Source organism: Penicillium canariense (genome assembly GCF_028826845.1).
Source record: "Penicillium canariense strain IBT 26290 chromosome Unknown utg000006l_segment0_segment0, whole genome shotgun sequence".
NCBI lineage: Eukaryota > Fungi > Ascomycota > Eurotiomycetes > Eurotiales > Aspergillaceae > Penicillium > Penicillium canariense.
In genome coordinates, this window is record NW_026622733.1 from 976,883 (window position 1) to 999,438 (window position 22,556).

General features: G+C 54.8%; 9 protein-coding genes across 9 annotated transcripts; 4 read left to right on the forward strand and 5 right to left on the reverse strand.

Annotated features, from left to right (window-relative positions):
* Nucleotides 1–417: 417 nt before the first annotated feature.
* Nucleotides 418–2,352, forward strand: ilv3B (putative mitochondrial dihydroxy acid dehydratase; the record flags this gene model as incomplete). Its single annotated transcript, XM_056690457.1, has 3 exons — nucleotides 418–576; nucleotides 629–842; nucleotides 899–2,352. 3 exons carry the CDS (start codon nucleotides 418–420, stop codon nucleotides 2,350–2,352), a joined length of 1,827 nt encoding a protein of 608 aa, XP_056540222.1.
* Nucleotides 2,353–2,893: 541 nt separating this feature from the next.
* On the forward strand, nucleotides 2,894–5,197 carry N7482_008334 (RNA 5'-triphosphatase domain-containing protein; the record flags this gene model as incomplete). Its single annotated transcript, XM_056690458.1, has 1 exon — nucleotides 2,894–5,197. The coding sequence occupies one exon, from the start codon at nucleotides 2,894–2,896 to the stop codon at nucleotides 5,195–5,197; it is 2,304 nt and encodes a 767-aa protein (XP_056540223.1).
* Nucleotides 5,198–5,771: 574 nt separating this feature from the next.
* On the forward strand, nucleotides 5,772–6,746 carry N7482_008335 (40S ribosomal protein eS19; the record flags this gene model as incomplete). Its single annotated transcript, XM_056690459.1, has 3 exons — nucleotides 5,772–5,801; nucleotides 6,258–6,382; nucleotides 6,452–6,746. 3 exons carry the CDS (start codon nucleotides 5,772–5,774, stop codon nucleotides 6,744–6,746), a joined length of 450 nt encoding a protein of 149 aa, XP_056540224.1.
* A 601-nt stretch (nucleotides 6,747–7,347) lies between these two features.
* N7482_008336 (uncharacterized protein) lies at nucleotides 7,348–7,965 on the reverse strand (the record flags this gene model as incomplete). The annotated part of the gene is made up of 3 exons (XM_056690460.1): nucleotides 7,348–7,377; nucleotides 7,465–7,694; nucleotides 7,785–7,965. 3 exons carry the CDS (start codon nucleotides 7,963–7,965, stop codon nucleotides 7,348–7,350), a joined length of 441 nt encoding a protein of 146 aa, XP_056540225.1.
* Nucleotides 7,966–8,791: 826 nt separating this feature from the next.
* On the reverse strand, nucleotides 8,792–10,714 carry N7482_008337 (CAIB/BAIF family enzyme; the record flags this gene model as incomplete). Its single annotated transcript, XM_056690461.1, has 4 exons — nucleotides 8,792–9,349; nucleotides 9,403–9,903; nucleotides 9,961–10,259; nucleotides 10,330–10,714. The coding sequence occupies 4 exons, from the start codon at nucleotides 10,712–10,714 to the stop codon at nucleotides 8,792–8,794; spliced, it is 1,743 nt and encodes a 580-aa protein (XP_056540226.1).
* Nucleotides 10,715–14,175: 3,461 nt separating this feature from the next.
* On the reverse strand, nucleotides 14,176–15,035 carry N7482_008338 (uncharacterized protein; the record flags this gene model as incomplete). The annotated part of the gene is made up of 3 exons (XM_056690462.1): nucleotides 14,176–14,398; nucleotides 14,439–14,853; nucleotides 14,912–15,035. 3 exons carry the CDS (start codon nucleotides 15,033–15,035, stop codon nucleotides 14,176–14,178), a joined length of 762 nt encoding a protein of 253 aa, XP_056540227.1.
* Nucleotides 15,036–16,168: 1,133 nt separating this feature from the next.
* Nucleotides 16,169–17,296, forward strand: N7482_008339 (uncharacterized protein; the record flags this gene model as incomplete). Its single annotated transcript, XM_056690463.1, has 1 exon — nucleotides 16,169–17,296. The coding sequence occupies one exon, from the start codon at nucleotides 16,169–16,171 to the stop codon at nucleotides 17,294–17,296; it is 1,128 nt and encodes a 375-aa protein (XP_056540228.1).
* Nucleotides 17,297–19,294: 1,998 nt separating this feature from the next.
* N7482_008340 (uncharacterized protein) lies at nucleotides 19,295–20,065 on the reverse strand (the record flags this gene model as incomplete). Its single annotated transcript, XM_056690464.1, has 1 exon — nucleotides 19,295–20,065. One exon carries the CDS (start codon nucleotides 20,063–20,065, stop codon nucleotides 19,295–19,297), a length of 771 nt encoding a protein of 256 aa, XP_056540229.1.
* Nucleotides 20,066–20,901: 836 nt separating this feature from the next.
* N7482_008341 (putative mitochondrial ADP,ATP carrier protein (Ant)) lies at nucleotides 20,902–22,357 on the reverse strand (the record flags this gene model as incomplete). The annotated part of the gene is made up of 4 exons (XM_056690465.1): nucleotides 20,902–21,699; nucleotides 21,927–22,003; nucleotides 22,092–22,113; nucleotides 22,307–22,357. The coding sequence occupies 4 exons, from the start codon at nucleotides 22,355–22,357 to the stop codon at nucleotides 20,902–20,904; spliced, it is 948 nt and encodes a 315-aa protein (XP_056540230.1).
* Nucleotides 22,358–22,556: the final 199 nt, after the last annotated feature.

Genomic DNA, 22,556 nt, shown 5'->3' on the forward strand with positions numbered 1-22,556 from the left:
TTGCTTTTTTTAACGTCGGGAGATCTTCAATCACTGCCGAGGTGCTTTGTGCTCTCCATCCTCGTCTCCCCCTCTCTCTGGGCTGCTTCTGGTACTACCGGTGCCGATAGATCGTAGACAGGAAATCCTGAGGAGACTGGCTCCTGTCGAAATTACTCTTTCACAATGATCGATTTCTTGTTCCAGCAATGTTCAATGAGTCCACAGTTCCCCCCGCAACTGAGCGCCTGCCGAGACCGAGCCGGAGAATATGAGCAATCCAGCCCCACTGACTGGCCGACGAACGCGGGGTCCACCGCAGTCGGACTTATCTGCGAGCGGGTCGCGTTCCCGGGGGAAAGGCGGATGTTTGCTTCCTGAGCCACCGTCGTCCATTCTGGTCTTGAGCTTCTATATATCTCCTCAATTCAGTTCATCATGGATCCTGCCCAGCTGACTGAGCCCAGCAAGCTGGCCGAACCGAAATACATCAACTTCCCCAGCCTGCCCACTGATGCCAAACACCCGGACGGCTCCCCCGCACTCAACCGGCACTCGTCGACGATCACCAGAGGCCATGAATTTCCTGGCGCGCGGGTATATCGGAACCTTTGCAACTAATGGCTATGCTCAATGCTGACTGCTACAGGCTATGCTCTTCGCGGCCGGCGTTCCGGACAAGGAGGCAATGGCCAAAAGCCCGCATGTGGGCATTGCTTCCGTCTGGTGGGAGGGCAACCCGTGCAACATGCACTTGTTGGATCTCGGCAAGACAGCCAAGAAAGCAATTGTCGAGAAGGGCATGATCGGCTGGCAATATAATACAATTGGTGTCTCGGATGCGATCACAATGGGCAGCGACGGTATGTTAGGCGAAGAGAGCAGCAGATCGAATACGAAGCTAAGTGTGTACCCGAAGGCATGAGATTCTCGCTTCAGACTCGTGAGATTATCGCCGATAGTGTCGAGACTGTTACCTGCGCCCAGTACCACGATGCCTGTATCGCGATTCCCGGCTGCGACAAGAATATGCCCGGTGTTGTGATGGGAATGGCCCGGCACAACCGCCCTTCGATCATGATCTACGGCGGTACAATCAATATCGGTTACTCAAAACATCTCCGGAAGCCCATCAACATCTCGACCTGTTTTGAGGCGGCTGGCGCTTATGCATATGATACACTCCGCCAGCCCGATGATGGTGGTGATACTAGCAAGACAAAGGATGAAATTATGGACGACCTCGAGCAGCACGCGTGCCCCAGTGCCGGTGCCTGCGGTGGTATGTTTACGGCCAACACGATGGCCACCGCCATCGAGTCTATGGGCCTATCTCTGCCTGGGTCCTCGTCTACCCCTGCTTCGTCGCCGTCTAAAATGCGCGAGTGTGTCCGCGTGGCTGATGCCATCAAGATCTGCCTGGAGAAGAATATCCGCCCACGGGATCTGTTGACCAAGCGGTCTTTTGAGAATGCGCTTGTGATGACCATGGCTCTGGGCGGTAGCACCAACGGTGTGCTCCATTTCCTGGCTATGGCACGCACGGCGGGTGTGGACCTTACATTGGATGATTTCCAGCGGGTTAGCAACAAGATCCCCTTTATTGCCAACCTATCCCCCAGTGGCAAATACTATATGGCGGATCTCTATGAAATTGGCGGTATTCCATCCGTCCAGAAGCTGCTGATCGCTGGGGGTCTCCTGGACGGTGGGATCCCCACCGTCACCGGCAAGACGCTAGCCGAGAACGTGGAATCATTCCCGTCACTGCCGCAGGACCAGGCTCTTATTCGCCCATTGGACAACCCCATCAAGGCAACGGGCCACATCCAGATCCTGCGCGGTAACCTCGCCCCCGGCGGAGCGGTAGCCAAGATTACAGGCAAGGAGGGACTCAGCTTCACTGGCAAGGCTCGGGTGTTCGACAAGGAGAAACAGTTGAACGACGCCCTGGACGAGGGCCGCATCCCACGTGGGGAGAATCTGGTCCTGATTGTCCGCTATGAGGGCCCCAAGGGTGGGCCCGGCATGCCGGAACAGCTTAAGGCCAGTGCCGCCCTGATGGGTGCGAAGTTGACGAATATTGCTCTCATCACGGATGGCCGCTACTCTGGGGCCAGTCATGGCTTCATTGTCGGACACATTACGCCCGAGGCGGCCGTGGGGGGTCCAATTGGGTTAGTCCGCGACGGGGACGTGATCACCATCAGTGCCGAAACCAACGAGCTGTCTATGGATGTATCAGATGAGGAGCTTCGGGAGCGGCGCCGCCAATGGTCGCCACCCGAGCCGCAGATTACTCGGGGAGTGCTGGCCAAGTACGCGCGGCTGGTGGGCGATGCGTCGCATGGAGCCATGACGGACCTTTTTTAGAGGGTAAAGGGGAAAGGAGAGAGAATAGGAGGTAGGGGGTGAGGAGGTCATGTCAGGGGGGAGTGTTTTCTCACGATTCGAATCCACTAATTCTGGCACAATAATAAACAAAACATAAAATGAACCTAAAGGGTTCCCCACTTGAATAGTTCACGCATTAGCTTCTAGAAGAACTAGAAGAAGAAGTGCAAGACCAGCGATAGCCCTCGATTTCGTCATGTGCAGCCCCTAAGTGGGCCCTGTGAGTCACGTTGTTTCCCCCACGCTGCGCCGCCCGAGAATGTGAGTGGCCGAGTCTATTGCTTTTCCTTCTTCCGTGGCTTCCCTTCCTTCACCTCCCAACGTTGTCGATCGAGCGCCTCCCATTGGCGTCGTTGCGTTCGCCTCCCCGGGGCGATCTCTCCACCGCATCCAAGCAGCTCCCGTTGCGCCCTCGCGTGGTCTCAAGTTCTCGACATTCCCGGGGTCCAGAACCCTGGGGACTCACTCTTGCGCTTGTCTGCAAGAGTAAGAGCTAAGAGCTACTTAAGCCGCCCTAGTCATGGGGAGCAATGGCGCCGCCGGCTCGATCTTCGCTCTCTACGAGTCCCTGTCCTTCCAATCATTCAATCGCTTGGGCTTATCAGCCGTCCTGCACCTGTATCACTCGGCGCGCATCGCTGCCCAACAGGCTTCTTTGTCCTCCGTCACACACTGCCTTCGCTCCCTCTACCGCAATGAGAACGTGAATTGGGGCCAAGTAGTGTTCTTGACAACTTGCGTGATCACCATGGCCGGCTGTGGGTTGCTTTCGTTCGTCCGGCGCAGTCGGTCGTCCGAGAAGAAGAAATCTTCTTCCCGGCCGCGGTTGTCGCTGCGCAAGCGCTCGACCAGGTCTTCGACTAGGACACTTACATCGTCTGAGGATGACTACGAGGATGAGGACTACGATAGCAACGGCTCGTTGCATCATGGGACTGAACCTCATCGCAAGGCCACCTCGTGGTCGTCCCAACCTCAGCAGCAGACCTCCGATGGTAAGATAATCTTCTCTGCCGGTATTTCTGCCACGGTAGACACTGACTCGATTGCAGCTTCCAAAACAGACCCTGGTCTTCTCAGGAAATTCTCCTCCTATGCCTCCTACACTACCTCTGTTACGACCTATCCAGCCGTTCGAACCTTTTATTGCCCGCACCCAAACCTCAACCGCCTTCCTAATAAGCCATCTCCTGTTCCGCTGCTAGTATTCATCCATGGGCTGGGTGGGTCTATTGCTCAATTCCATCATCTACTTACAAGTCTTTCGAATGTTGGATCATGCTTCGGCATTGATCTGCCAGGGTGTGGCCTTTCTAAGTTCGCACCCACAGAGTGGAACGCATATACCGTGGAAGCGCTGGCCGAGTTGATTGCGGTGGCGATCGAGAGACACCGCGATCGGGATGGTGGACAGGGTGTGGTCCTAGTGGGCCACAGCTTGGGATGTTCTCTTTCTGCTCTGCTTGCTTCGTCGGCCTCCCCAATTGGGAAGAGCCTGAAGGAGCACATTTTGGGACTGATCGCGATTTGTCCCCGCGCATCGCCTCCATCGGCAGAAGAAGCCGCAACCTTCCGCCGCCTGTTGCATATCCCTGGCCCACTCTTCGACTTGTGGCGTCTCTGGGACAGACGCGGCGGTATTCAGAGCACGAGTGTAATGAGGATGGTTGGCAACGATGCAGACGAAGAGACGCGAGGTCTTCAAGTTCGTTACAACAAGCAGAGCCGGACGCCCGTCTGGCGCCGTATGGCATGGGGCACGCTCCCGGTTTACAATAAGGGTGAGCCCATCGGGGGTATTCCTGGCGAGAAAGTCTGGGCTGGCGTTCAGATGCCGATCCTCTTAGTCGCGGGAGAAGCAGACTCTGTGACCAAGCCGGTGGAGATCCAGAAGCTTCTCAAGTTCTTTGGAGATGCATCCGTTCATACCAGCATTGATACTAGCGGAAGCAGCATCATCCCCGATGCCTCGCGAGTCCATGACCAGGTGTCGGTAACCTCCACTGGTCTTGCGCACGAGGAGAAGTTTGGCATCCAGCCAGCCGATAGTGAAAAGCTGATGGTACAAACCGACCACGCTGGTGTTGATCGCAAGCGACTAGTGAAATCGGCTATCTTGCCCGCACCAGCCTCCCATGCTCTACTCTACGATCGAGCAACCTACCGCACCCTTGCAGGCATTATCCAGGACTTCTTGTCCCAGAACATTGACAAGCGTCTCGGCCTGGGCTGGCAACTCCAATACATGAACACATCGGGAAAATGGGACGTAAAGAACCTCGCCAAATGGAAAAAGGTCGCGCCCGTTTCCCAGCCGATCGCGAACACCTTTGCTGCGCTCAAGATGCTTCGCGAGGTCGATGAAGAGCACAACCCAGTGCTTTTTTCTCGGAAATATCACGGCCGCATCCATGCTGTTATCGACATCAGCCACGAAAACCCAGTCTACAACCCGGCAACCCTGGAAAAGGGCGGCATCCACTATTGCAAGTACCCGACCGTGTCCAAGATTCCTCCAACTCCCGACGAGACCCGCGACTTCATCGCCTTGGTCGATCGACTCCAGAAGGAGATCGACGACCGGATGGAGAAGCAGGAGGACACCACCTTGCCACGACCCTTGGTCGGCGTCCACTGCCACTACGGGTACAACCGCACCGGGTTCCTGATTGTCTGCTACCTCATCGAGCGGCTGGGCTATGGCGTCCAGGACGCGATTGACGAGTTCAATCGGTGCCGGCCCCCTGGGATCCGGCATGGGCATTTCATTGATACGCTCTTTGTACGGTATTGTGTCGGGTTGAAGAGGGCGCCCACTTTGTAATTTGACATATCTATCTCTTTCATCTGTTATTTATCACGGCGTTTCTTGGGTGGGGGTGGGGATGGGTTGTTTGGATTTGAAGGCAAGGCATTTCGCGTCGAGTGTTTGTTCTTGCTTGCGTCTTTTGGGGGGTTATGAGAAACGATTACTTTATTATTTTCCTATGAGTGATAGATGTGTGCGATTAGGATACGAATCATGGAAGCATTGCGTTACTTTTGATGTTGATTCTGACCCTGGCTCTTTCAACGGCACTCACAGGCCACCCATATTGTACTAAGTTAACTATCTCTCTGCCTTAAATACTGGGTGTCGAAGTGGTGCCAATTAACGTTATTGCCTTACCGCCTTGCCTTCCAGGCCTCAACAGTATAAGATCACATGACCGAGCTTAGGGTACGGCTAACCCAAATAGGCTAAGCGAACCCACGGCACACAGTCGTGACCACCACGCAGACCAAACGGGGCGAGTTGTGTGTCTCTCGAAATTTTGGACTTCGACCCTGCCCACCTCGACTTCCGCCAACCGACTCTTTCCCCCTACGCCCTCTTCGGACCCCTCGAGACCGCAAAAATGGGTGGTGTTACCGTTCGCGATGTGGACGTAAGTGGCCTTCGATTCTGATGGCCTTTGTTTCGCCTGGTCATCGACTGGTGTGCATGATTGTGGATGGTTGGATTGGTTCGTCTTGAGGAGGCAGGACCGGCAGAGGCAATGGGTATACGAGCAACACGGGCACGGCCTGCGTATTCTGGGAGTTCTGGCTCCAGCGACTGCAGATTCTGCTGGCCGTGGGAGGATTATCAAGATCTGTGATTCTTCGTGGACTTGATATGACAGACCCGTGTCTGCCACTCAAGAACCCGGGGTGAAACGCATGCTGCGAAGACCCTGCGCTCAACGGCAGAGTGAGAATTCTGCACCATTGCGACAGGAGATGGAACTGCCTCCGAAGACGAACCCGACACATCTACAATTTTGCACACTGCGCCCGACCACACGGGGTTCAAACTCGATCGACGAACAGCAATGCTAACAGACTATCTTCCTTCTTTACAGGCTCAGAAGTTCATTGCCGCCTACTCGGCTTTCCTGAAGCGTCAGGGAAAGCTCCCCATCCCCGGCTGGGTTGACACCGTCAAGACCTCTGCCTCCAACGAGCTCCCTCCCCAGGATGCTGACTGGTACGACTCCTCGAATAACAAACACCGCCAATCAAAGCAACTCTGTTAACATTTCTGTCTGTTATAAAGGTTTTACGTCCGCGCTGCCGCCGTCGCCCGCCACATCTACATGCGCAAGACCGTCGGTGTTGGCCGTCTCCGCAAGGTCCACGGCTCGACCAAGAACCGTGGTGCCCGCCCCGCCCACCACGTCGATGCCTCGGGCTCCGTCGACCGCAAGGCTCTCCAGGCCCTCGAGAAGATCGGTGTCCTTGAGGTTGATGAGGACAAGGGTGGCCGCCGCATCACCCAGTCCGGCCAGCGTGATCTTGACCGTATCGCCAAGACCACCGTTGACGAGGATGAGGAGTCTGACGAGGAGTAAACGTATCGCAAGGGCTTAATTTGCTTTCGGGGGGTCGTTTTGGCTTAGTCCGGAATGATCAAATAAAAAAAATTTCGGAGCTTGGTCCCGGCGATTTTCACGTTTGTTCTCCATTTTTCCTTTTTACCTTGATGACCAGACGGGGCTAGCAGAGAGAAGCGGAGGTTTTTATTTGCATGAGGAGGCAAATTCCCGAGAGCAAGAGCGAGAGGACGAGACACAGGCATCCGGCTCGTATTCTTCGTGTTGAGTTGCAATGACTCGGCTGGAGACGAGTTTCTTTTTCCTTACATATTTTTGATCTCCCTCACCTCATTGACCCGACCTACCCCACGGCGTCTTTGTTCCTGATTTCTCTCGCGGTCTCGTGGAAATAAAGAGCATGTCTGACTAAACACGTTAAAAACGTTCATTTTGGGCTGTAGAGACGTAGTTCGAGACGTAGACATTCTTGCGCATATCTTCTGCCGAGAACTTCTTATAGGACGCACGTCCACTTGCGAGTCTACTACCTTACGTGTCTAAACCAAGCCACGTGTATGTCGTGCATGCATTCAACGGTATTTACATTCCTAGTCACCTCGATCTCCATTGCACCCATTTATTTCTTCCCCGACTGCGCAGAAGCATCCTATATCACCAATTAGTACACCACAACCCAATTCCGCCGTCGTTCTCAAGCACAGGACCCAACAGTCAGCAGCTGGGGCAAACATACCAGATAGACCTGATAGAACTGCATCTTCACGCCCTCCCCCTCCTGCTGCGGCGCAAACACTACTCGCCCCGCCCAGGGCACATACACATCCTTCTCCGGATCGGCCTTGAGTCGGTAGTTCACGCCGCCGTAGAGCATAATCTCGTTCTCGCCGCCGAAGAAGATTCGCGTAGGCGTGTGTTTGCGCGAGGCAACGTGCGCCCAAAGTCCATGGCGCAGAGGTAGAATTTCTGTGGGTATCCAAATTAGCCATTTCGTAGGCTAGCAGCTAGATATATAAGATGCATGGAACCCCCATAGGTCCCGGGGGGGAAACATACCGGTAGCCCCCTTTGCCTCCTTTGAACCCATGATTAACGTCGCATCGTCCGTGAAGCTCTGCACATATTTGTCGTGCAGGGACTCGGTATCGCTGGTCCGATAGAAGTCCTCCATGAAAGCGACGATGGCCGGTCCTCGGGCCGGCGCAAGGGCGGCGTCGTAGGCAATGCTGTAGGACATTCTACTAGGTGTTGAGAATTTGAAAGGAAGAAAGTAAGGAACGGGTTTGAATTGAAGTAATTGTTGCAAGCGAAAGCAAGCGAAAGAAGACTCAAAAGTTGCGCCTGTTGATCTGCGATCAATTGTTCTCATTCATCGAGGGGAGCCGTCGGTCCGATGACGCGGTGCTGCATCCGATCTTATCGGTGCCAGCGGCTCGAGAAATATCAGCCCTTGTCCTGTTCATTTGCTTGTAAATTTATGCAATCATATCCTATCTATTGCTATAGTTCGGATCTCGTTCATTTCTGTAGCTAATGGTTTAAATCCCGTTATTCAAATCTTTTATTCAGCAACGGTTACTGTCTTCCGCGTTTTCCGACGGCTGCGTGACCCCCACTTACTACCTGCATGAGGACGGAGACCATAGATGTGGCCGAAAGAGCCTCGGCACTCAAGATATTACTGACCCTTCAGGGGTCACCTGCCTATGCATGGCGATGCAAAGTCTACGCGGCAGGTGGGGCATAATACAACCGCGAACTTCTACGGTCTCCTAAGCGAGGATGTACCGCCTGTATCTAGTCGTCTCAGAAGTCTACATAGCGCCCGAAACGATGGGAAGCTGCATTAGACTATAATAGAAATATCATCATCATCATCATCGCACTCAAGATATTAACGGTGGATGCGTCGTAGACAAATTAATATTTTGAGTTCTCATAGCGTATTTCATCGATTGGATATATGCTCCCAAGATTCCAAAAAATGCCACATGTGTATAATGCAATCGATCCCACTTCCGTGTGCTGCCAAGTAGGGCATGAACCAGACATGGCCAGAAGAATTAACACTTCTTAACATCTCCTTCCCCATCTTCCTTAAAATCCTCCCAACTCGCCCGATCCGTCCCATTGGGCCGGCTAGCCCGCACAAACCGGTTATCTACACCCTGGACAATAGCAACGGGGCGCACGACCTCGATATCAGTGTTATACGCCTTGGAGAACCAACTTTCCGTCAACGCCTGGCGGTCCTCCTCCGAACTAGCACCAGCGGGCGTATACAAGTGTGGGAAGCGAGTCTGCATACCCTTGAGCACAGTCGACGAGATGCGGTCTACGCTATCACAGTGGCGCAGCTTGAAGAAGTCGGCAGGCTGGGCGGCGCGCAGCTTCTCCTGCACCTCGGCAGGATACTGGCCAACGGCGAAGAGAAGGAGGTCGTAATGCATCAAAGAGGCCTTGCCGTGGTAGGAGCCGCCAGTTTTGGTGCGGTGATAGAGGCCGGAGAGGGCGGCGATGGCGCCCATACAGCCTGTGCCATAGTCAGATATGGGGAAGGGGGGAACGATGGGGGTGTCGAGGCCCATGAATTGACCCTGAGCCCAGGCGACGCCGGTGACCTATTAGCTGTTAGGAGCAGTGTCCTTTGGGAAGACCTGAAGTATCAACTCACGCAGTCGGCAATCTGTTGCCACCCAGCTCGTCCGGCCCACTCGCCTTCGTAGCCGAAGCAGTTCTCGTTCACGTAGACAATACCCTTGCCGCGCTTCTCGGCCAGCGCAGCCATAGCCTGTGGGCCGTAGCCGAGCTTCTCCAGAGCTCCGGGGCGATATCCGTCCACGATGATATCAGCGTCAACCACGAGCTTCTCAAACTCCTGGCGTCCAGCCTCAGTCTTGAGATCGAGGTCGGCGGCGTGCTTACCCATGTTGCCATCGACCTGGAAAAAGGGAACGTCGGACAGGTTGGGGCTGGTGATCTTCAGCACGTCGGCGCCATACTCGGCCAGAATGCGGGTCACCGTCGGGCCTGCAATGATACGACACAGTTCGAGTACTTTCACGCCCTCTAGAATCCTCTTGCTGCCAGCCTTGCTGGCAGGGAGTGGAGTTGGAGGGAGATCCCCTGGCAGCTTGTCCACCTTCCAAGCCGGCTCGTGGACATTCAGTTTCCCCTATAGCCCATGTTAGCTTTCTGCCGTTTTTTTTGCAGGGATGGTTCTAAAACCTACGTGGGGAGTTTTGATAAAATCCTCATATTTGAGCGCTGGAACACCAGCCTGCCGCCTCTCCTTGTTCATCACCTCGAGCTCAGGAACAGTGTACTTCTGCACCTTCGCTTCAATGACCTTGATGATCTCTTCATAATCCGTCAAATCTGGGCGCTGGCCCTCGAGACCGATCATGTTGAGTGTTGTAGTGGCCTCCAGAGAGCCGTGGATATGGTAGAACTCGCCCGGAGTCTTGGTTTTATACAGATTAGCGGACATGCGACGGTAACCGTTCGACTGAGCAGCCAGAAGATCGGTATCTAGGAGGAAGGTTAGTACGGGCACTATCAGCCTTTTTTCAACAGGCCGGTTTTGATCAATTGGACGTACTCTTCAGCTTAGACTTGACATTCGGATCTAGCTTGGACAATCCGTCGATTTTCGCCATGTATGCCTGACATCCGAATGCCGTTGCGCCTTCCAGACTAACTTGAACACTGCGCGGCTGCGCAGGCTGTCCGAACCGCAGATCTGCAAGCGCGGCGGCCACGGAGCCCTCAATACCCTTCAATGCCGCCAGCGTCTCGCTCTCTTTGAAGGGGATCGGAAAATAGATTTCATTATGACTGGATGAAAATGAAACCTGGTCTTTGTTGGCCTGCACCTGCGGTGGCAGATTGAGGCGCTCCGACTGTTCGCAAAGCTTGGAGAAAATCCTGCTCGTCTCTAGCACGGGCGAGTACGGAGCGCCGTTGGCGTGACCGTTGCTTGTCATGTTGCTTTTTTTGTGTCACTGATATTCGTCTAGATTCGTGTCGCGCGACAGGAAGGAAAGAAGGAGGGTCTATATATGATGGTAACGACGTCGGGTCGAGCAGGCTGGGATTTGCGTCGGGTGGCTACCGCCGCGCATCGGCCGTCGGCTCGTGATAGAAGCTTCCAGGCGGATATGCACTACAGACTACTGCGACTACCCTGACAAGTGGCTCAAGGCAACCTACGACCCGGCGATGCAGTTCCGAAAATGTAACAGGCCCGGCTCGGGACAAGCCGTTCGGATGCGATTAGATCGGATGTGATAGTCACGTGGAAAAGTCCCGGGCTGCGGTGGGTCGGCATATCGGTGTGTATTTTATAGTTGAAAGAGAGAAAGTCGCCGCTGAATCTGTATTTTCCAGGGTCTCGTTGCTTCCAAAATGGTTGATCTCATTTGGAAGGCTTCCACTCACACGCAGAATCTTTGATCAGATTTTTACGTCTCACGTGATTGTTACGGCAACTGAGAGGAATCGGAAGCCGCTCTTTTCAACGTGATGATTCTCATAGACCAAAAAGGTCCGGAGACCATCTTGCTCAGTGAGATGGTCACAATAGCGGTATACCTCACAGGTCTTGGGACAATATGTGGGGTCTAAACAGGATAAGGCTGGGCCTCTAAACAAACCATCGATCTCACCACTAATTCCCCACCGGTGGCAGGATGCATACCCAACAAACTTAACACTCTAGCATATAAACTGTATGTCTTCAATTGCCATGTCTGGAACTGTAATTCTCGGGGTTGTCGTCGGCATCGTCCAAAGTGGGGAGTTAGGAGGATGTCTTTCCGTCAAGTTGTGCATGTTCTGTCATAAATTCAGAAATGCCCACAAATCCAAAGTTTTGAGACAACTCACGATATGCGGAAGGCATACGAGAAGGTCTAAGCGGCCTAAAATCCAAGGTAAAATTATCCCCAGGACAGTTGGATGCAAGCACTTCCACGCGTATGCCACCTTCTCCCGCTCAATTGCCGCCTGCAATAAGGCGCTGGGACCGACAAGCAGAGAATCTCACCAATCCCCGGGGCGAGTCCGCCTGCGGCCTCGAATAATATGCCAGTCCGTAGTTCCCATTTGTTCTGCCATCTTGCAGAGCTAAAAAGCCCAATGTACCCAGACGGTCATTGATGGTGACCATAGCTACATCGCCTCTAAAAGCAAGATTGCCGCCATCAAAAGTGGGATCACTGCCGGTACCTCCAGGGAAGGCACCGCCGTGGAATCCAGAATATTACTGGCTTCAATTTACCCTCCGCATGTGGATGTTGATTTCGGGAGATAGGGCGTCCACACGCTAAGGAAGAATTAATCTTCAGTGACACTTGAACCCTGTATACATTCGGAGCCGTAGTCGAGACCAGATGCGTTGTCGCCCGTTCCCTCGTGTGCCTGTGAATAGGTCTATCGCTCGGCTGACTCGGCATATCGAAGACCACAGAAGCAAAAGAGAAATCAATCAGGAAGCTAGATCTAGGTTCGTGCTTACCCCGCCATGCCTTAGTAAACTCTACCAAGTGAGGTACTGGTTGCTCGAATTGACTGTGACCTGCCAAATGAAATTGGTATTCCTGCTGTCATTCTGGGTGGTGCATAGCACTGGCAAGCGCTCATCGGCAGAAGGTTTCTTGATATGGACCTTCACATGTATAACGAACGTGTATGCCGTGAACAGGAGCAGCCCAGCCCATCTGGTTGCAGGTATATCTCTTCTGCAGGACAAGGAAATGGAAATTCAAAGTGTTTTGGGTATTTGAGAATCCAGAGTCGACGTCCCATAGAGTCGATGTCCCATAGAGTCTCTCCACGGCTCTTGCAGCTATTCAAGCCTTTTTGCAAAGGTATTGCGTCCAGAAGGAGCACACCCGAGCCAGCATGGGGACTGGAACTTTCTATATGGCGGGGTACATGTTGAGCAGATGTCTATTCCAACCTGAAAGAAGACTGAAGGTCCCACTCAACCAGTCATTATGAAATCAGAATCGAGATGTCACTATTCAAGATCCCCGGGCTCACCACTGCACGCGTTGCCATTGCCAAAAACAAGATGGTGTTGAGAATGACATGTAACAACATTGCGGTACATTTTCTTCAAAAAGAAATCCTTAAGAGATATTATTGCTATTATGTATCCAAACTTGAACATACAAACAAAAAGTCCTTGGCAAAGTACATCCCCATGTCCCTCTTAGCCATCTACTTGACCTCGCAGAAAAGTAGCCCTTTACCAAAGACGCAGCCAATGATGCCATCATTCATCCGGCGACATGGGAGAAGACTCTACATGCTAGACTGGTTTGCATTTTGCCTATGTTGGATGATATGGATACTTCGTGATTACGAAAGACATCACACTGAACATGGACACGAATCGAGAGGAAACTTTAACCAACGATCATAAAATTGTAAAATCATAACATCACGCTTGTCCTCATCTTGATAGATCCCGGACTGGAGGTCTCTCTAGGCCACACGATTCATGAGTTCATGTATGCTAGTCGAGATCCTGGGGCAGAACCCGCGCTGCAGGCGTATCTTAACAGCTTTGGGTGCAAGCTGTGGGGTCAGGATTCCCCTGATGGATGGGATCTCATGCGGTGCTGTCGGGGGGGGGGTGGTCTATACTGTGCCGTCTGTGGATGATGCGGAGACCCTGGCGACATACCACAGTCGCAACGATCAGACTGTTTCGTGTGAGCAACGATCAGACTGTTTCGTGTGAGACCCGGTACTTGAATGGCGAGACTCCCGGGAGGAGGGGTATGTCTTTCTGCTCTCGGGCAATCCTCGGGATCTCAGTGAGCGAGGGTTTGCCTTGCGGGTGTGGTTGAAGCAAGTTGGAAGGCAGGCGGCCCTGAATAAGTTGGATGCAAAGATCACCCGTGCCGATGCCGGCGTATAGCGGGACAGCAGTATAGCAGTCTTGCATCGCAGAGGTCAATTCGCCAATGCCGCCGTGAGCAGTTGACTTCTTCTTAGTGACTCGGCGGGTCCCCCAAAAAAGATAAGACAATCGATTCAATCGGTGACTTTCAGTTACGTCCCTATACACTTTTCCACGCCCAAATGCGGCGGTGGATCCCGCCATGCTGAACACCCTCCACGCCGCCAAACGACGGGGATATCACACTCTGGACAAAAGAGCGCACGGCTACTCGAGTTTCTGTACTCCATACTTTGGGTTCAAATTCTCATTTGTCGCTTCCCACACTTGTGGGATTTCTACGCAGGTCTATCGTTTAGCCAAACCCTACGCTAGCTAAGATAACGCCCCCACACGGTCGGGGTCAAGATACCAAAACCGTGTCATGATCGCGACTCAATGGACCCCAACGTGACATGCGATCCACGTTTCCCCACGGCCATCCATGACTAGGAGTGTTCCGAAGGGGATTGGGGTGTTGGGGAGCGATTCGGTCTAAGGTTTCTGTGTACGAGTACAGCTCAACAAGTACCCAGAAGGGCCCCGTCGCACAGGGCCGTCTTGGAAGACGCGGTCCCACGGGGCCAGGACAATGCGGGTACTCATGAGCGGGAGGAAAGAGTCCTCATTCGCGGTACCTACAGTAGGAGGCCGAAAACGCAGCAGGGTAGGCTTAGGAGTAGCCTTCTCCCACGAGATGAGAACTGGCCCGCAGGTCCTGCAGTAGACAGCAGTCGCCCGGCGGGTCAGGCACCTACCAGTGAACAAGGATTTCGCAGCGAGGCTGGCGCGAGACAAATTCGCCTGCCTCGGTCGGGTTGAGTGGGACGTCGAGGCGGTTAGCGGGCAGGCGTGTTCGGGTGGGCGGAGTGGTGCGCAGCGCGGGCAGCGCTGGAATGCATCGCCTCTCTGGGACGCGAACAGAGGGACACGCCAAGGTCTTCGGTACTTTTGTGACGTCAGTGCACAGACCGAGAGTCCAGCTTCCCAGATTCCCACGGGCGGAAACCCCGACGGGGTCGATTGGGTGGGGGGGGGGGGAGGGCGGGGCGAAATTGATGTGGCGAAGAGCAGGTGTGTGCGGACAAGAGGATGCACAAGTTAGCGAGGGTGTAGCGAGGACGAGAGTTGAGGTTGTACACAAAGGGCTGGTCAGGAGGGCAGCACGTGCAGCTGGGCTAATCCGTGTCGAAACTCAACTCGACCCAAACCAGCCGATCTCCATTCCCACGACAATTCCGGGTAGGGTTACGCCCTGTCGGCCGATCATAGTGCACAGTGCGCGCGTGCACGAGCACGGGGCTATTCTGAGCGCCCGATAAGCCAGAGCGAGTTCCCACTGCGATCTCGGACATCTGCAGCGGTACGGAGCCGGACTTGCACTACGGGCAAGGGCGGTGCTCTGTCCTCCGACATTATCCTGTGTCGCATGTTCTCTGATGTAGGTAGATGTAGGTCCCGGCTAGTCGGACTAGTCGGACTAATAGGACCTGAAGCGGACTTACCGCGGGGCACCAGTGGGAGTGGAGGGAAGTAGAATCCCTCGGGGGATCGGTTCAGGGATGGTGGATGGTACGAACCCGTCCGGCTACTGTAATGTAGTAGACGACGGTATACTAGTATACTAGGGTTTGTCGAGGGCTTGTCTAGGGTTTGCTAGAATTTGCCCCCAGAGGATCCGGTCAAGGCCAAGGTCCAAATGGCCTGGCCTCATCGTAACCCGCGTGCTGCACGCATAAGAGTCGACGGAGTGCCTACGTAGATACATGACGGAGTAGGATGCATGGACCGTGGGCGGTGCTCAGCCTATCGCAGGCGTGCACAATCCCACACTTTCCTCCCGGCCCAGCTTAACCCCGGAACCTCCCGGCGCTGCTGGCTCCACGAGGCGCCAATCAACCCGCCCACGCGCTGGCCCTGGACGGCGTCTGCGGAGTCCCAGACTTTGCGTGTCCAAGGCGAGAGGGGGAGGGAGGAGGGGAACGGAGTACAGTCATCGAGGGGCCCAGTCGCCGATAGCAGTCATGGTAGCGGAGTACCTGCCCTTATACTCCCCCTCGTCACACACACAAGTCCCTCTAGTCTTCCTCTTCTTTCCCTTTCACATATACCTCCCAGACCATTCTCGCTGAGCCCCCTCCCCCAAAACTGTCTTCACTGGACTCTTCTCGGCCCGCGTGGTTGATCTGTGCCCCTTATCGCGCACCTGAACCCGCACCGTCGAAGTACGAGCACCGCGTATCTACGTGTCTGCTCTCTTCCAACATACACACACCCCGCCTCTGAAATCCCCCCCCGTCTCTTTCTTCTTCCACAAGAGGTGCGTATCCTTTCTTTTGTCTTCGATGGCCATCACCAGTCGCCACCCGTCACCCCCCTTGCCCCAATCGCGTGGCGCGGCCTGGTCGCATTTGTATGGAACGCCCCGTCTGACTCATGCTTTACGCGCTGCTCGTCAGACAGATTCTCCAAACTCCAACCACCCAATATGGCTGCCTCTCAGACCAACTCCAGCATCGCGATGGCTCTTGCTGGCAAGACCAAAACCGCCTCTGTCGATATCCCCCAGCCGCGTGCCGGCGCACCAGGCAAGGCTGCATCGCGACCCGGCCAGCCGACCATGCTCCCCACGCCACCCAACTCCATTTCGCCCACTCTCCCCCCACAAGCCTTTAAGCATCGCCCCGTCCTGTCACCGGGATCGCCGCTGTCCACCGTGCCCCAGCTGGACTCCGACATCGACCTGCAGGATGCCGTCGACCATGCCAACAGCCAGCATCACCCGGAGTCGGCCGCGCACGAGGACCTCGACAGCGTCGGCACCATCACCCCAGCCATGCTGGCCCGCTACCACCTGCCTGAGATCCTGCTGCACCAGGGCCCTCTCGCGATCCGCCATGTCATGGGCTTCCTGACCACCTCGGTGCCCGGGTTCTCGCGCATCCCTCCCGCGAAGGCGCGTCGGCTCGTCGTAGCTGCCCTCGAGGGTCGCGGCAACGACGACGCTGGTGGCGTGGAGGGCGACGTGATCTTCGAGAAGATCGGCTGGGGCCGCTGGGATGCGCGCCGTCGCGGGGACTCCCCGCGCGATCATGAACGCTCGTTCGTGTCCTCGCCTCCATCCAGCCTGGCCGGCTCCTTCCAACACCGCGGGCTGCAGATCGAGGGCCGGCGCGGCTCGACCTGGTCCGCGGTGCGGAACGAGTACGGCGTGAGCATGGCGAACTCGACCGCGTTCTCGTACACGGACGACTACGGCGCGCATGAGGACCTGGACATGCTCGAGCACGAGGCCGACAAGATGTCGCTGGACGGCGACGACGGCCGCGAGTACTGCTCTTCCTCTGAGGCGCCGGATGACCTGCCGGACGACGAGTGGAACGAGGGCGACGTCACCGATGAGGAGGATTGGGCGCGCATCGGGGCCGATGCCCTGCGCGCGCGCTCGATCGGCGGCGGCAGCTTCATGCGCAGCAGCAACGTTGCGGCTCGCGCCCAGCCTCTTCCTGCTGGGGCGTTCGGCAACGGACCCACTGCGGCCAAGTTGGCGCCCCGCAACTTCGATACCCAGGAACGCGCGGCAGTAGAGGCTCTTCTTCGTCTGGGCTCTATGTAAAGACGCTGGCTCGCGCTTTCTCTCACATTCATCATGACCGGCGTCTCGGGGTATTCTCTTTTTTTTTTTTTGGACCACATCATTTGCGTGGTTTCGTCGTTCGGGATACACTTTTATTTACATCCATAATGAGGTCGTCAAGGCTGGTCCGGACCGCTCTTGACGCCCCCGCTGTTTTTGGGCCACTGTCACGAAAAGAGCAAGCTGCCCGCTCCCTGGGCATGCTTTTGCAACAGGACTCCTGGAGCGATAGGGAGATCTTTTATATATTTTGTTTGGCGTTGGCAATCGCTCCGTTCTGGGATCGATTCCCGGACTGGCGTTCTGCTTCCTTGGTTTCTTTGGGTTTTGGTTACGAGACGGCTTGCCACTGGCAACTTCCCACGGCGGCAGATTGGCTACTTTCCCCATCGCCCCGACGGGTCAAGCCTGAATCTTCACTCTTTCTCTGGGCTAGCCAGATTATCTTTGGGATTTCTGTTTTGCAGGGAATATGGCTATTTTCTGGTTCTTCTTCCTTCCCCTTCGCACCGAGTCCGGGGACTTCCACTATAACTCTTGGGACTCGCTCTTCTGGTGTACTCTTTTTTCTAATATCCATCGATTTTCTTGGTTCTTGGACTGGAGTGAGTTCCTGTGTCTGTTTCTATTTCATCGAGGGTTTCTCTCCACTCTTGCGCCCCGATTACCGGATTTATGCTTCCACCGGATTTCCGAGAGCGCCGGTCGTCTTCACTGCACTGCACTGGCTCCCTCGCTATATCCCGTGGCTTGCATCTCCGGTGATTGTGTCGTCTCCGAACCCAATGGCCCCGGTCATCTTTACTGATTCCACTGGGTATGTTGGGTTTGTGGATCGGGCTGGCTTGGTTCTTGGCGCGTTGGGGGGAAGTTGGGGGTGCATGGTCCCTCGGGTCTGGAGGAGTGTTGTCGTGTGGGTCTGGCGGTTGCGGGATGTGGGCTGGGTGGGGTTCTGGTTGTAATGGGCTGAAGGGAATATCCGTTCCGCTCGAGGGTGGATCCGCTGGCTTGAAAGGCCACGGGTTAACGCCTCGCCGGGTCGGGGCTTGTGTTTTCGGGGGTCAAGCATATCTATATTCATATCTATATATACATATAGATATAGGCCAGAATGCATCTTGCATGGGTATCTTGCATGGGCTGTATGTTAGGTAGTTGGTGAATCCAGAATCCACCGCGTTTGTGTTTGGCAGCTTCCTCTTGTCTCGTCGGGAAGTGTTCAGTACAGTAGGGAGCGTAAGTCACGATCATTTGGGTTGGTGGGCTGCGGCACGATGGAACGTTCTGTGCAGTCCTTCACTCCGACAATGATCAACCTTCTCTCAATCCATGAAATCCTTCTTCTCTTGACATCCTGGCCAGTTGAACCACAGGGACCATGTAGTATACCTTTTGTTGATACCTTTCGTTGGGTAGGCAATGGAGGAAGCTCCGAGAGTAAACATGAGGCTCTTCGGATATGTGGCTCACACATCATAGTTCTTTGGCCGGCGTCATGAGAGAAATGGAAATGGCCTTTCCCTACCTCGTCCCACTAGAGTGGGGTCACGGAGTGTGTACTGGGCTCGGAAGAGCTCAGATATTATGATCATAGTGATAGAGGACTCATGACAGTGACCGTGACCGTGACCATGACCGTGTACCGTCCAAGGTATATAGAATGCTGCCACGATTGGATGAATATAGAGAGTCCACAAAAGAATTCAAATTGATTTTGAGTAATGCCAGGACGCCGGTTGAATATATCATAAATCCATTCCAGCCATATCCAGCCCTGTATCCCGATATCCAAGAGAACCGCATCAGACCCAACAAACCGACCGGAGAAGATGAGAGGCAAATCACAGCCAAGAAGCATGCCTAGAAAGTAGAGCACAAAGCATAAAGCACAAAGCACAAAGCACAAAGCACCCATAAAATCACAATCTTGGCAATGTCAGGCATGATGACCAGATCCTATCCCGGGTTTTCTAGCACTCATTTCTCATCATGCGCGCTATTAATACGCTTCCACACTTCCGCCTCGACCTCCGCCAGTTTGGTACCGGCAGTCTGCATCCATCCCTTGGCGGTATTGAAGATCGAAGGCTCGTCATCGTCAGGGAAGATGCTGTTGGCACCCCCGCCCGCACCACTGTTGTAATGCAAAGGCAGGCCCCCGGGTCGAGAAGGCCCTCCGCCAGAGGGGGACTGGTAGACAGAGGCGTAGGGGGACGAGGTCGAATTGGGGATATCGGAATGGGTATGTGGGGAGCGATGGTAGGCGTAGGACTGGGAGAACGGGCCGGACGGCTGCGGCGCGGTGGACGGCACGGAGGGAGAAACAGCTTGCCCAGCCTTGGGCGGAGGCGGGATAGAGGGCTGCGCGCTTGGAACCGGGGGTCCCGGCACAGCGCCCGGCTGGGGAGGTGGCGGGGACTGTGTAGATGTGGTGGTTGGGAGAGTAGAAGTCGGCGTCGCCATGAGAGTGCCTGGAAGGTGCGATGCGGCTGCTGTGGCGGCGGGCAAGCTCGGGGCGGCGCCGGGCTGGGCTATTGGGATTTCAGGCTGCGCGGTCGCATAGATAGGAGCGTAAGAGGGGGCAGTAGCGGTGGCAGATGTGGTTGGGGGTTGCGTGGCAGTGGTCGTTTCAGCCTCGATTGCGGTGGCGGGTTGCGGTTGCACCTTGGCTGCCTGTGTTTCTTCTTCTGGATTGTTGGAATGGAGAGGCGCGGAGGTGTAAGTCGGTATGCCGCCTGCAGTCGACATGGTGGATGGGGTATGTGTGATGCGATGTTTCAGAGCGAGACGTCAAGAAGAAAAGGCAGGGGAGCTGCCAGGAGAGCTTCCAGCCCCAGACGTCATGCGCCTTCCGTGGTGGGGCGGTTGCCGCGTTGGTTGATTGTGGAGAGGTTCAGGGGTGGTGGAGTTTATATTTCCTTTCTTCTTTTGTTGGACGGAGGAAAAAGAGGGAGAGAGTGTTTCAGGGCGAATGTGGTCGGTACAAATAAGGAGGGTCAAGGGGATGATGAATCGCAGGTTGTTTGGTGGAGCTGGTCGTCCTCGGTGCATACGAGTAGATATTTACGCCACGTAGCAAAATGCCAAAACTATATAGGACAAGTCTTTGATGAGGGGTGGCCTTGTTGAGAGATGAGAACTACGGCATGAATTAGAGAAACAACCTCGCGGACCCTACGATAGTCTTTACGTGAAGGTCTATGGGGACTCGCCTGGCAACAAGTTTTGGGGCCTTTGCATAGCGAAAACCTCCGTTGATTGACAGGCTCTGAGGTGACGACAAGAAAAAAAGACTTTTACCCGAACCAAAGTACGTCAAGACTAGTACAGATTTGAAGAAAAAGAAAAAGAGTTTGCAGGCAGTAAAGTACATCGGGTACAGAAAGGGAAGAACCACACCATTCTATGCTTCAAGATCCCCCCGAACCCATTTCTTGACGCATCTATCTTTTGCAATCCCACAACCTCCCACTTTCCCCATGCCCAGGAGTTACACCAGACAGGGGGTTGTGTTTCGCATCCCCGACTCCAGTATAACTACAAGGTGGCAAATGACAAAAGACGAATCGCGAGGGGCGAGTCATCTATTTGAACTTCTTGCCGAACATGATCAGCTGGACCTGGTCGTAGATAGACAGGACACCAGCACCGGCAACACCACGGAGGATGTTAGCACCGGCACCCTTGAACAGGGACTTGGTGCCCTCCTTGGCGACGATCTGGCGGGCAGCATCCAGGGAGCTGGTGTACTTGACGGCCTCACCAGAGGTCATCATCATGCGGCGACGGACAGTGTCCAGAGGGTAGGAAGCAACACCAGCAGCAGTGGTAACAGTCCAGCCGAGCAGGAAGGAAGCGAGGAAGTTGCCCTCAAGAGGACCAACCAGGAGAACGGGCTTGATGGAGTCGTACATGCCGAAGTACAGACCACGGTAGACAACGATACCGAGGACGGAGGGACCGAAGCCACGGTAGAGACCGGCAATACCGTCGGAGGCGAGGGTCTTGCGGTAGACGTCCACGAGACCGTTGAACTGACGGTCACCGCCACCCTTAGCGGACTTAGCGTCGTTGGCCAGACGGGTACGGGCGTAGTCCAGGGAGTAGACGAAGAGGAGGGAAGTGGCACCGGCCATACCACCGGAGGCCAGGTTACCCATCATCCACTTGGTGTAGCCATCACGGTCCTTCTTGTAGGCGAACATGGACTTGTAGGTGTCACGGAAGGCGAAGTTCAGGGCCTGGGTGGGGAAGTAACGGATGACGTTGGCGGTGTTACCACGCCAGAGGGACATAGTACCCTCCTGGGCGGCAGTGCGCTTGAAGCAGTCGACAATGCCGTTGTACTTGCGGTCGAGACGACCGACCTTGAGCATCTCATCCTATTTGACAGAAAAGGCGCCAGATTAGCCATTGACCGATCGTCAAAACAAGGCAGTTTCCGGCCATAACGGACCACCACGAGAGGGAAAAAATTTTCTTCAGGTCGAAGGACCGGCCATATCCCATTGATAAGAGACAGTCGATCGCATCCACCATCTTGGATTCAATGGCTTTTCCCTTTCGCTGGATCCGAGCCGGTCGGAAGGGGATGGAGTGATAGACCAACCTGGTTCTGGATCAGGAGCTTGACACGCTCGATGGGGGCAGCAGCAGTCTTGGAGACAGCAGCGGAAACACCACCCACTGCAAAACTGTTAGCATCCAGCACCTTGTGATTAGTTTCGAAGCGCATCCAGTCCAAGGCTGGATGGCTGGTGATGTGAGCACGTACTCATGAAGTCGACAACGAAGCCCTGTGAAAATTTTTGTTAGCGCGATGTGTTTCAAGCAGACGGGCTCAAAGCGAGCAGCGCCCACTGGTAGACTCTCGGCTCAGAGCTCGCCCTGAGCTCGATGCATTCAGGATGAGCTGGATGCTATCGAAAACTCATTTGTCGCGCTCGGAGTCGATGCCAGCTCAGCAGGGGCGGGAGGTGAGCGACTTACGGGCATGCCCATGAAGGACTTGTCGGCCTGGGTAACGTCACCGGCAGCCATTGTGAAGGTTGGTGCAAGAGATAGATGCAACAACAAAAAGAGAGGAGAGGGAGGAGTGTCAAGAAGAACAGACACCAGGGATGGGAGGGAAGAAAAAGAAGAAGAGAAGAGAGAAGGGGCGGAAGGGGGAGAAAAATACCTGTACGCGGGTGGAAGCGAATGTTGGCCGCTAGCGCCCAATCAGGCAGGGCAGGGGCGC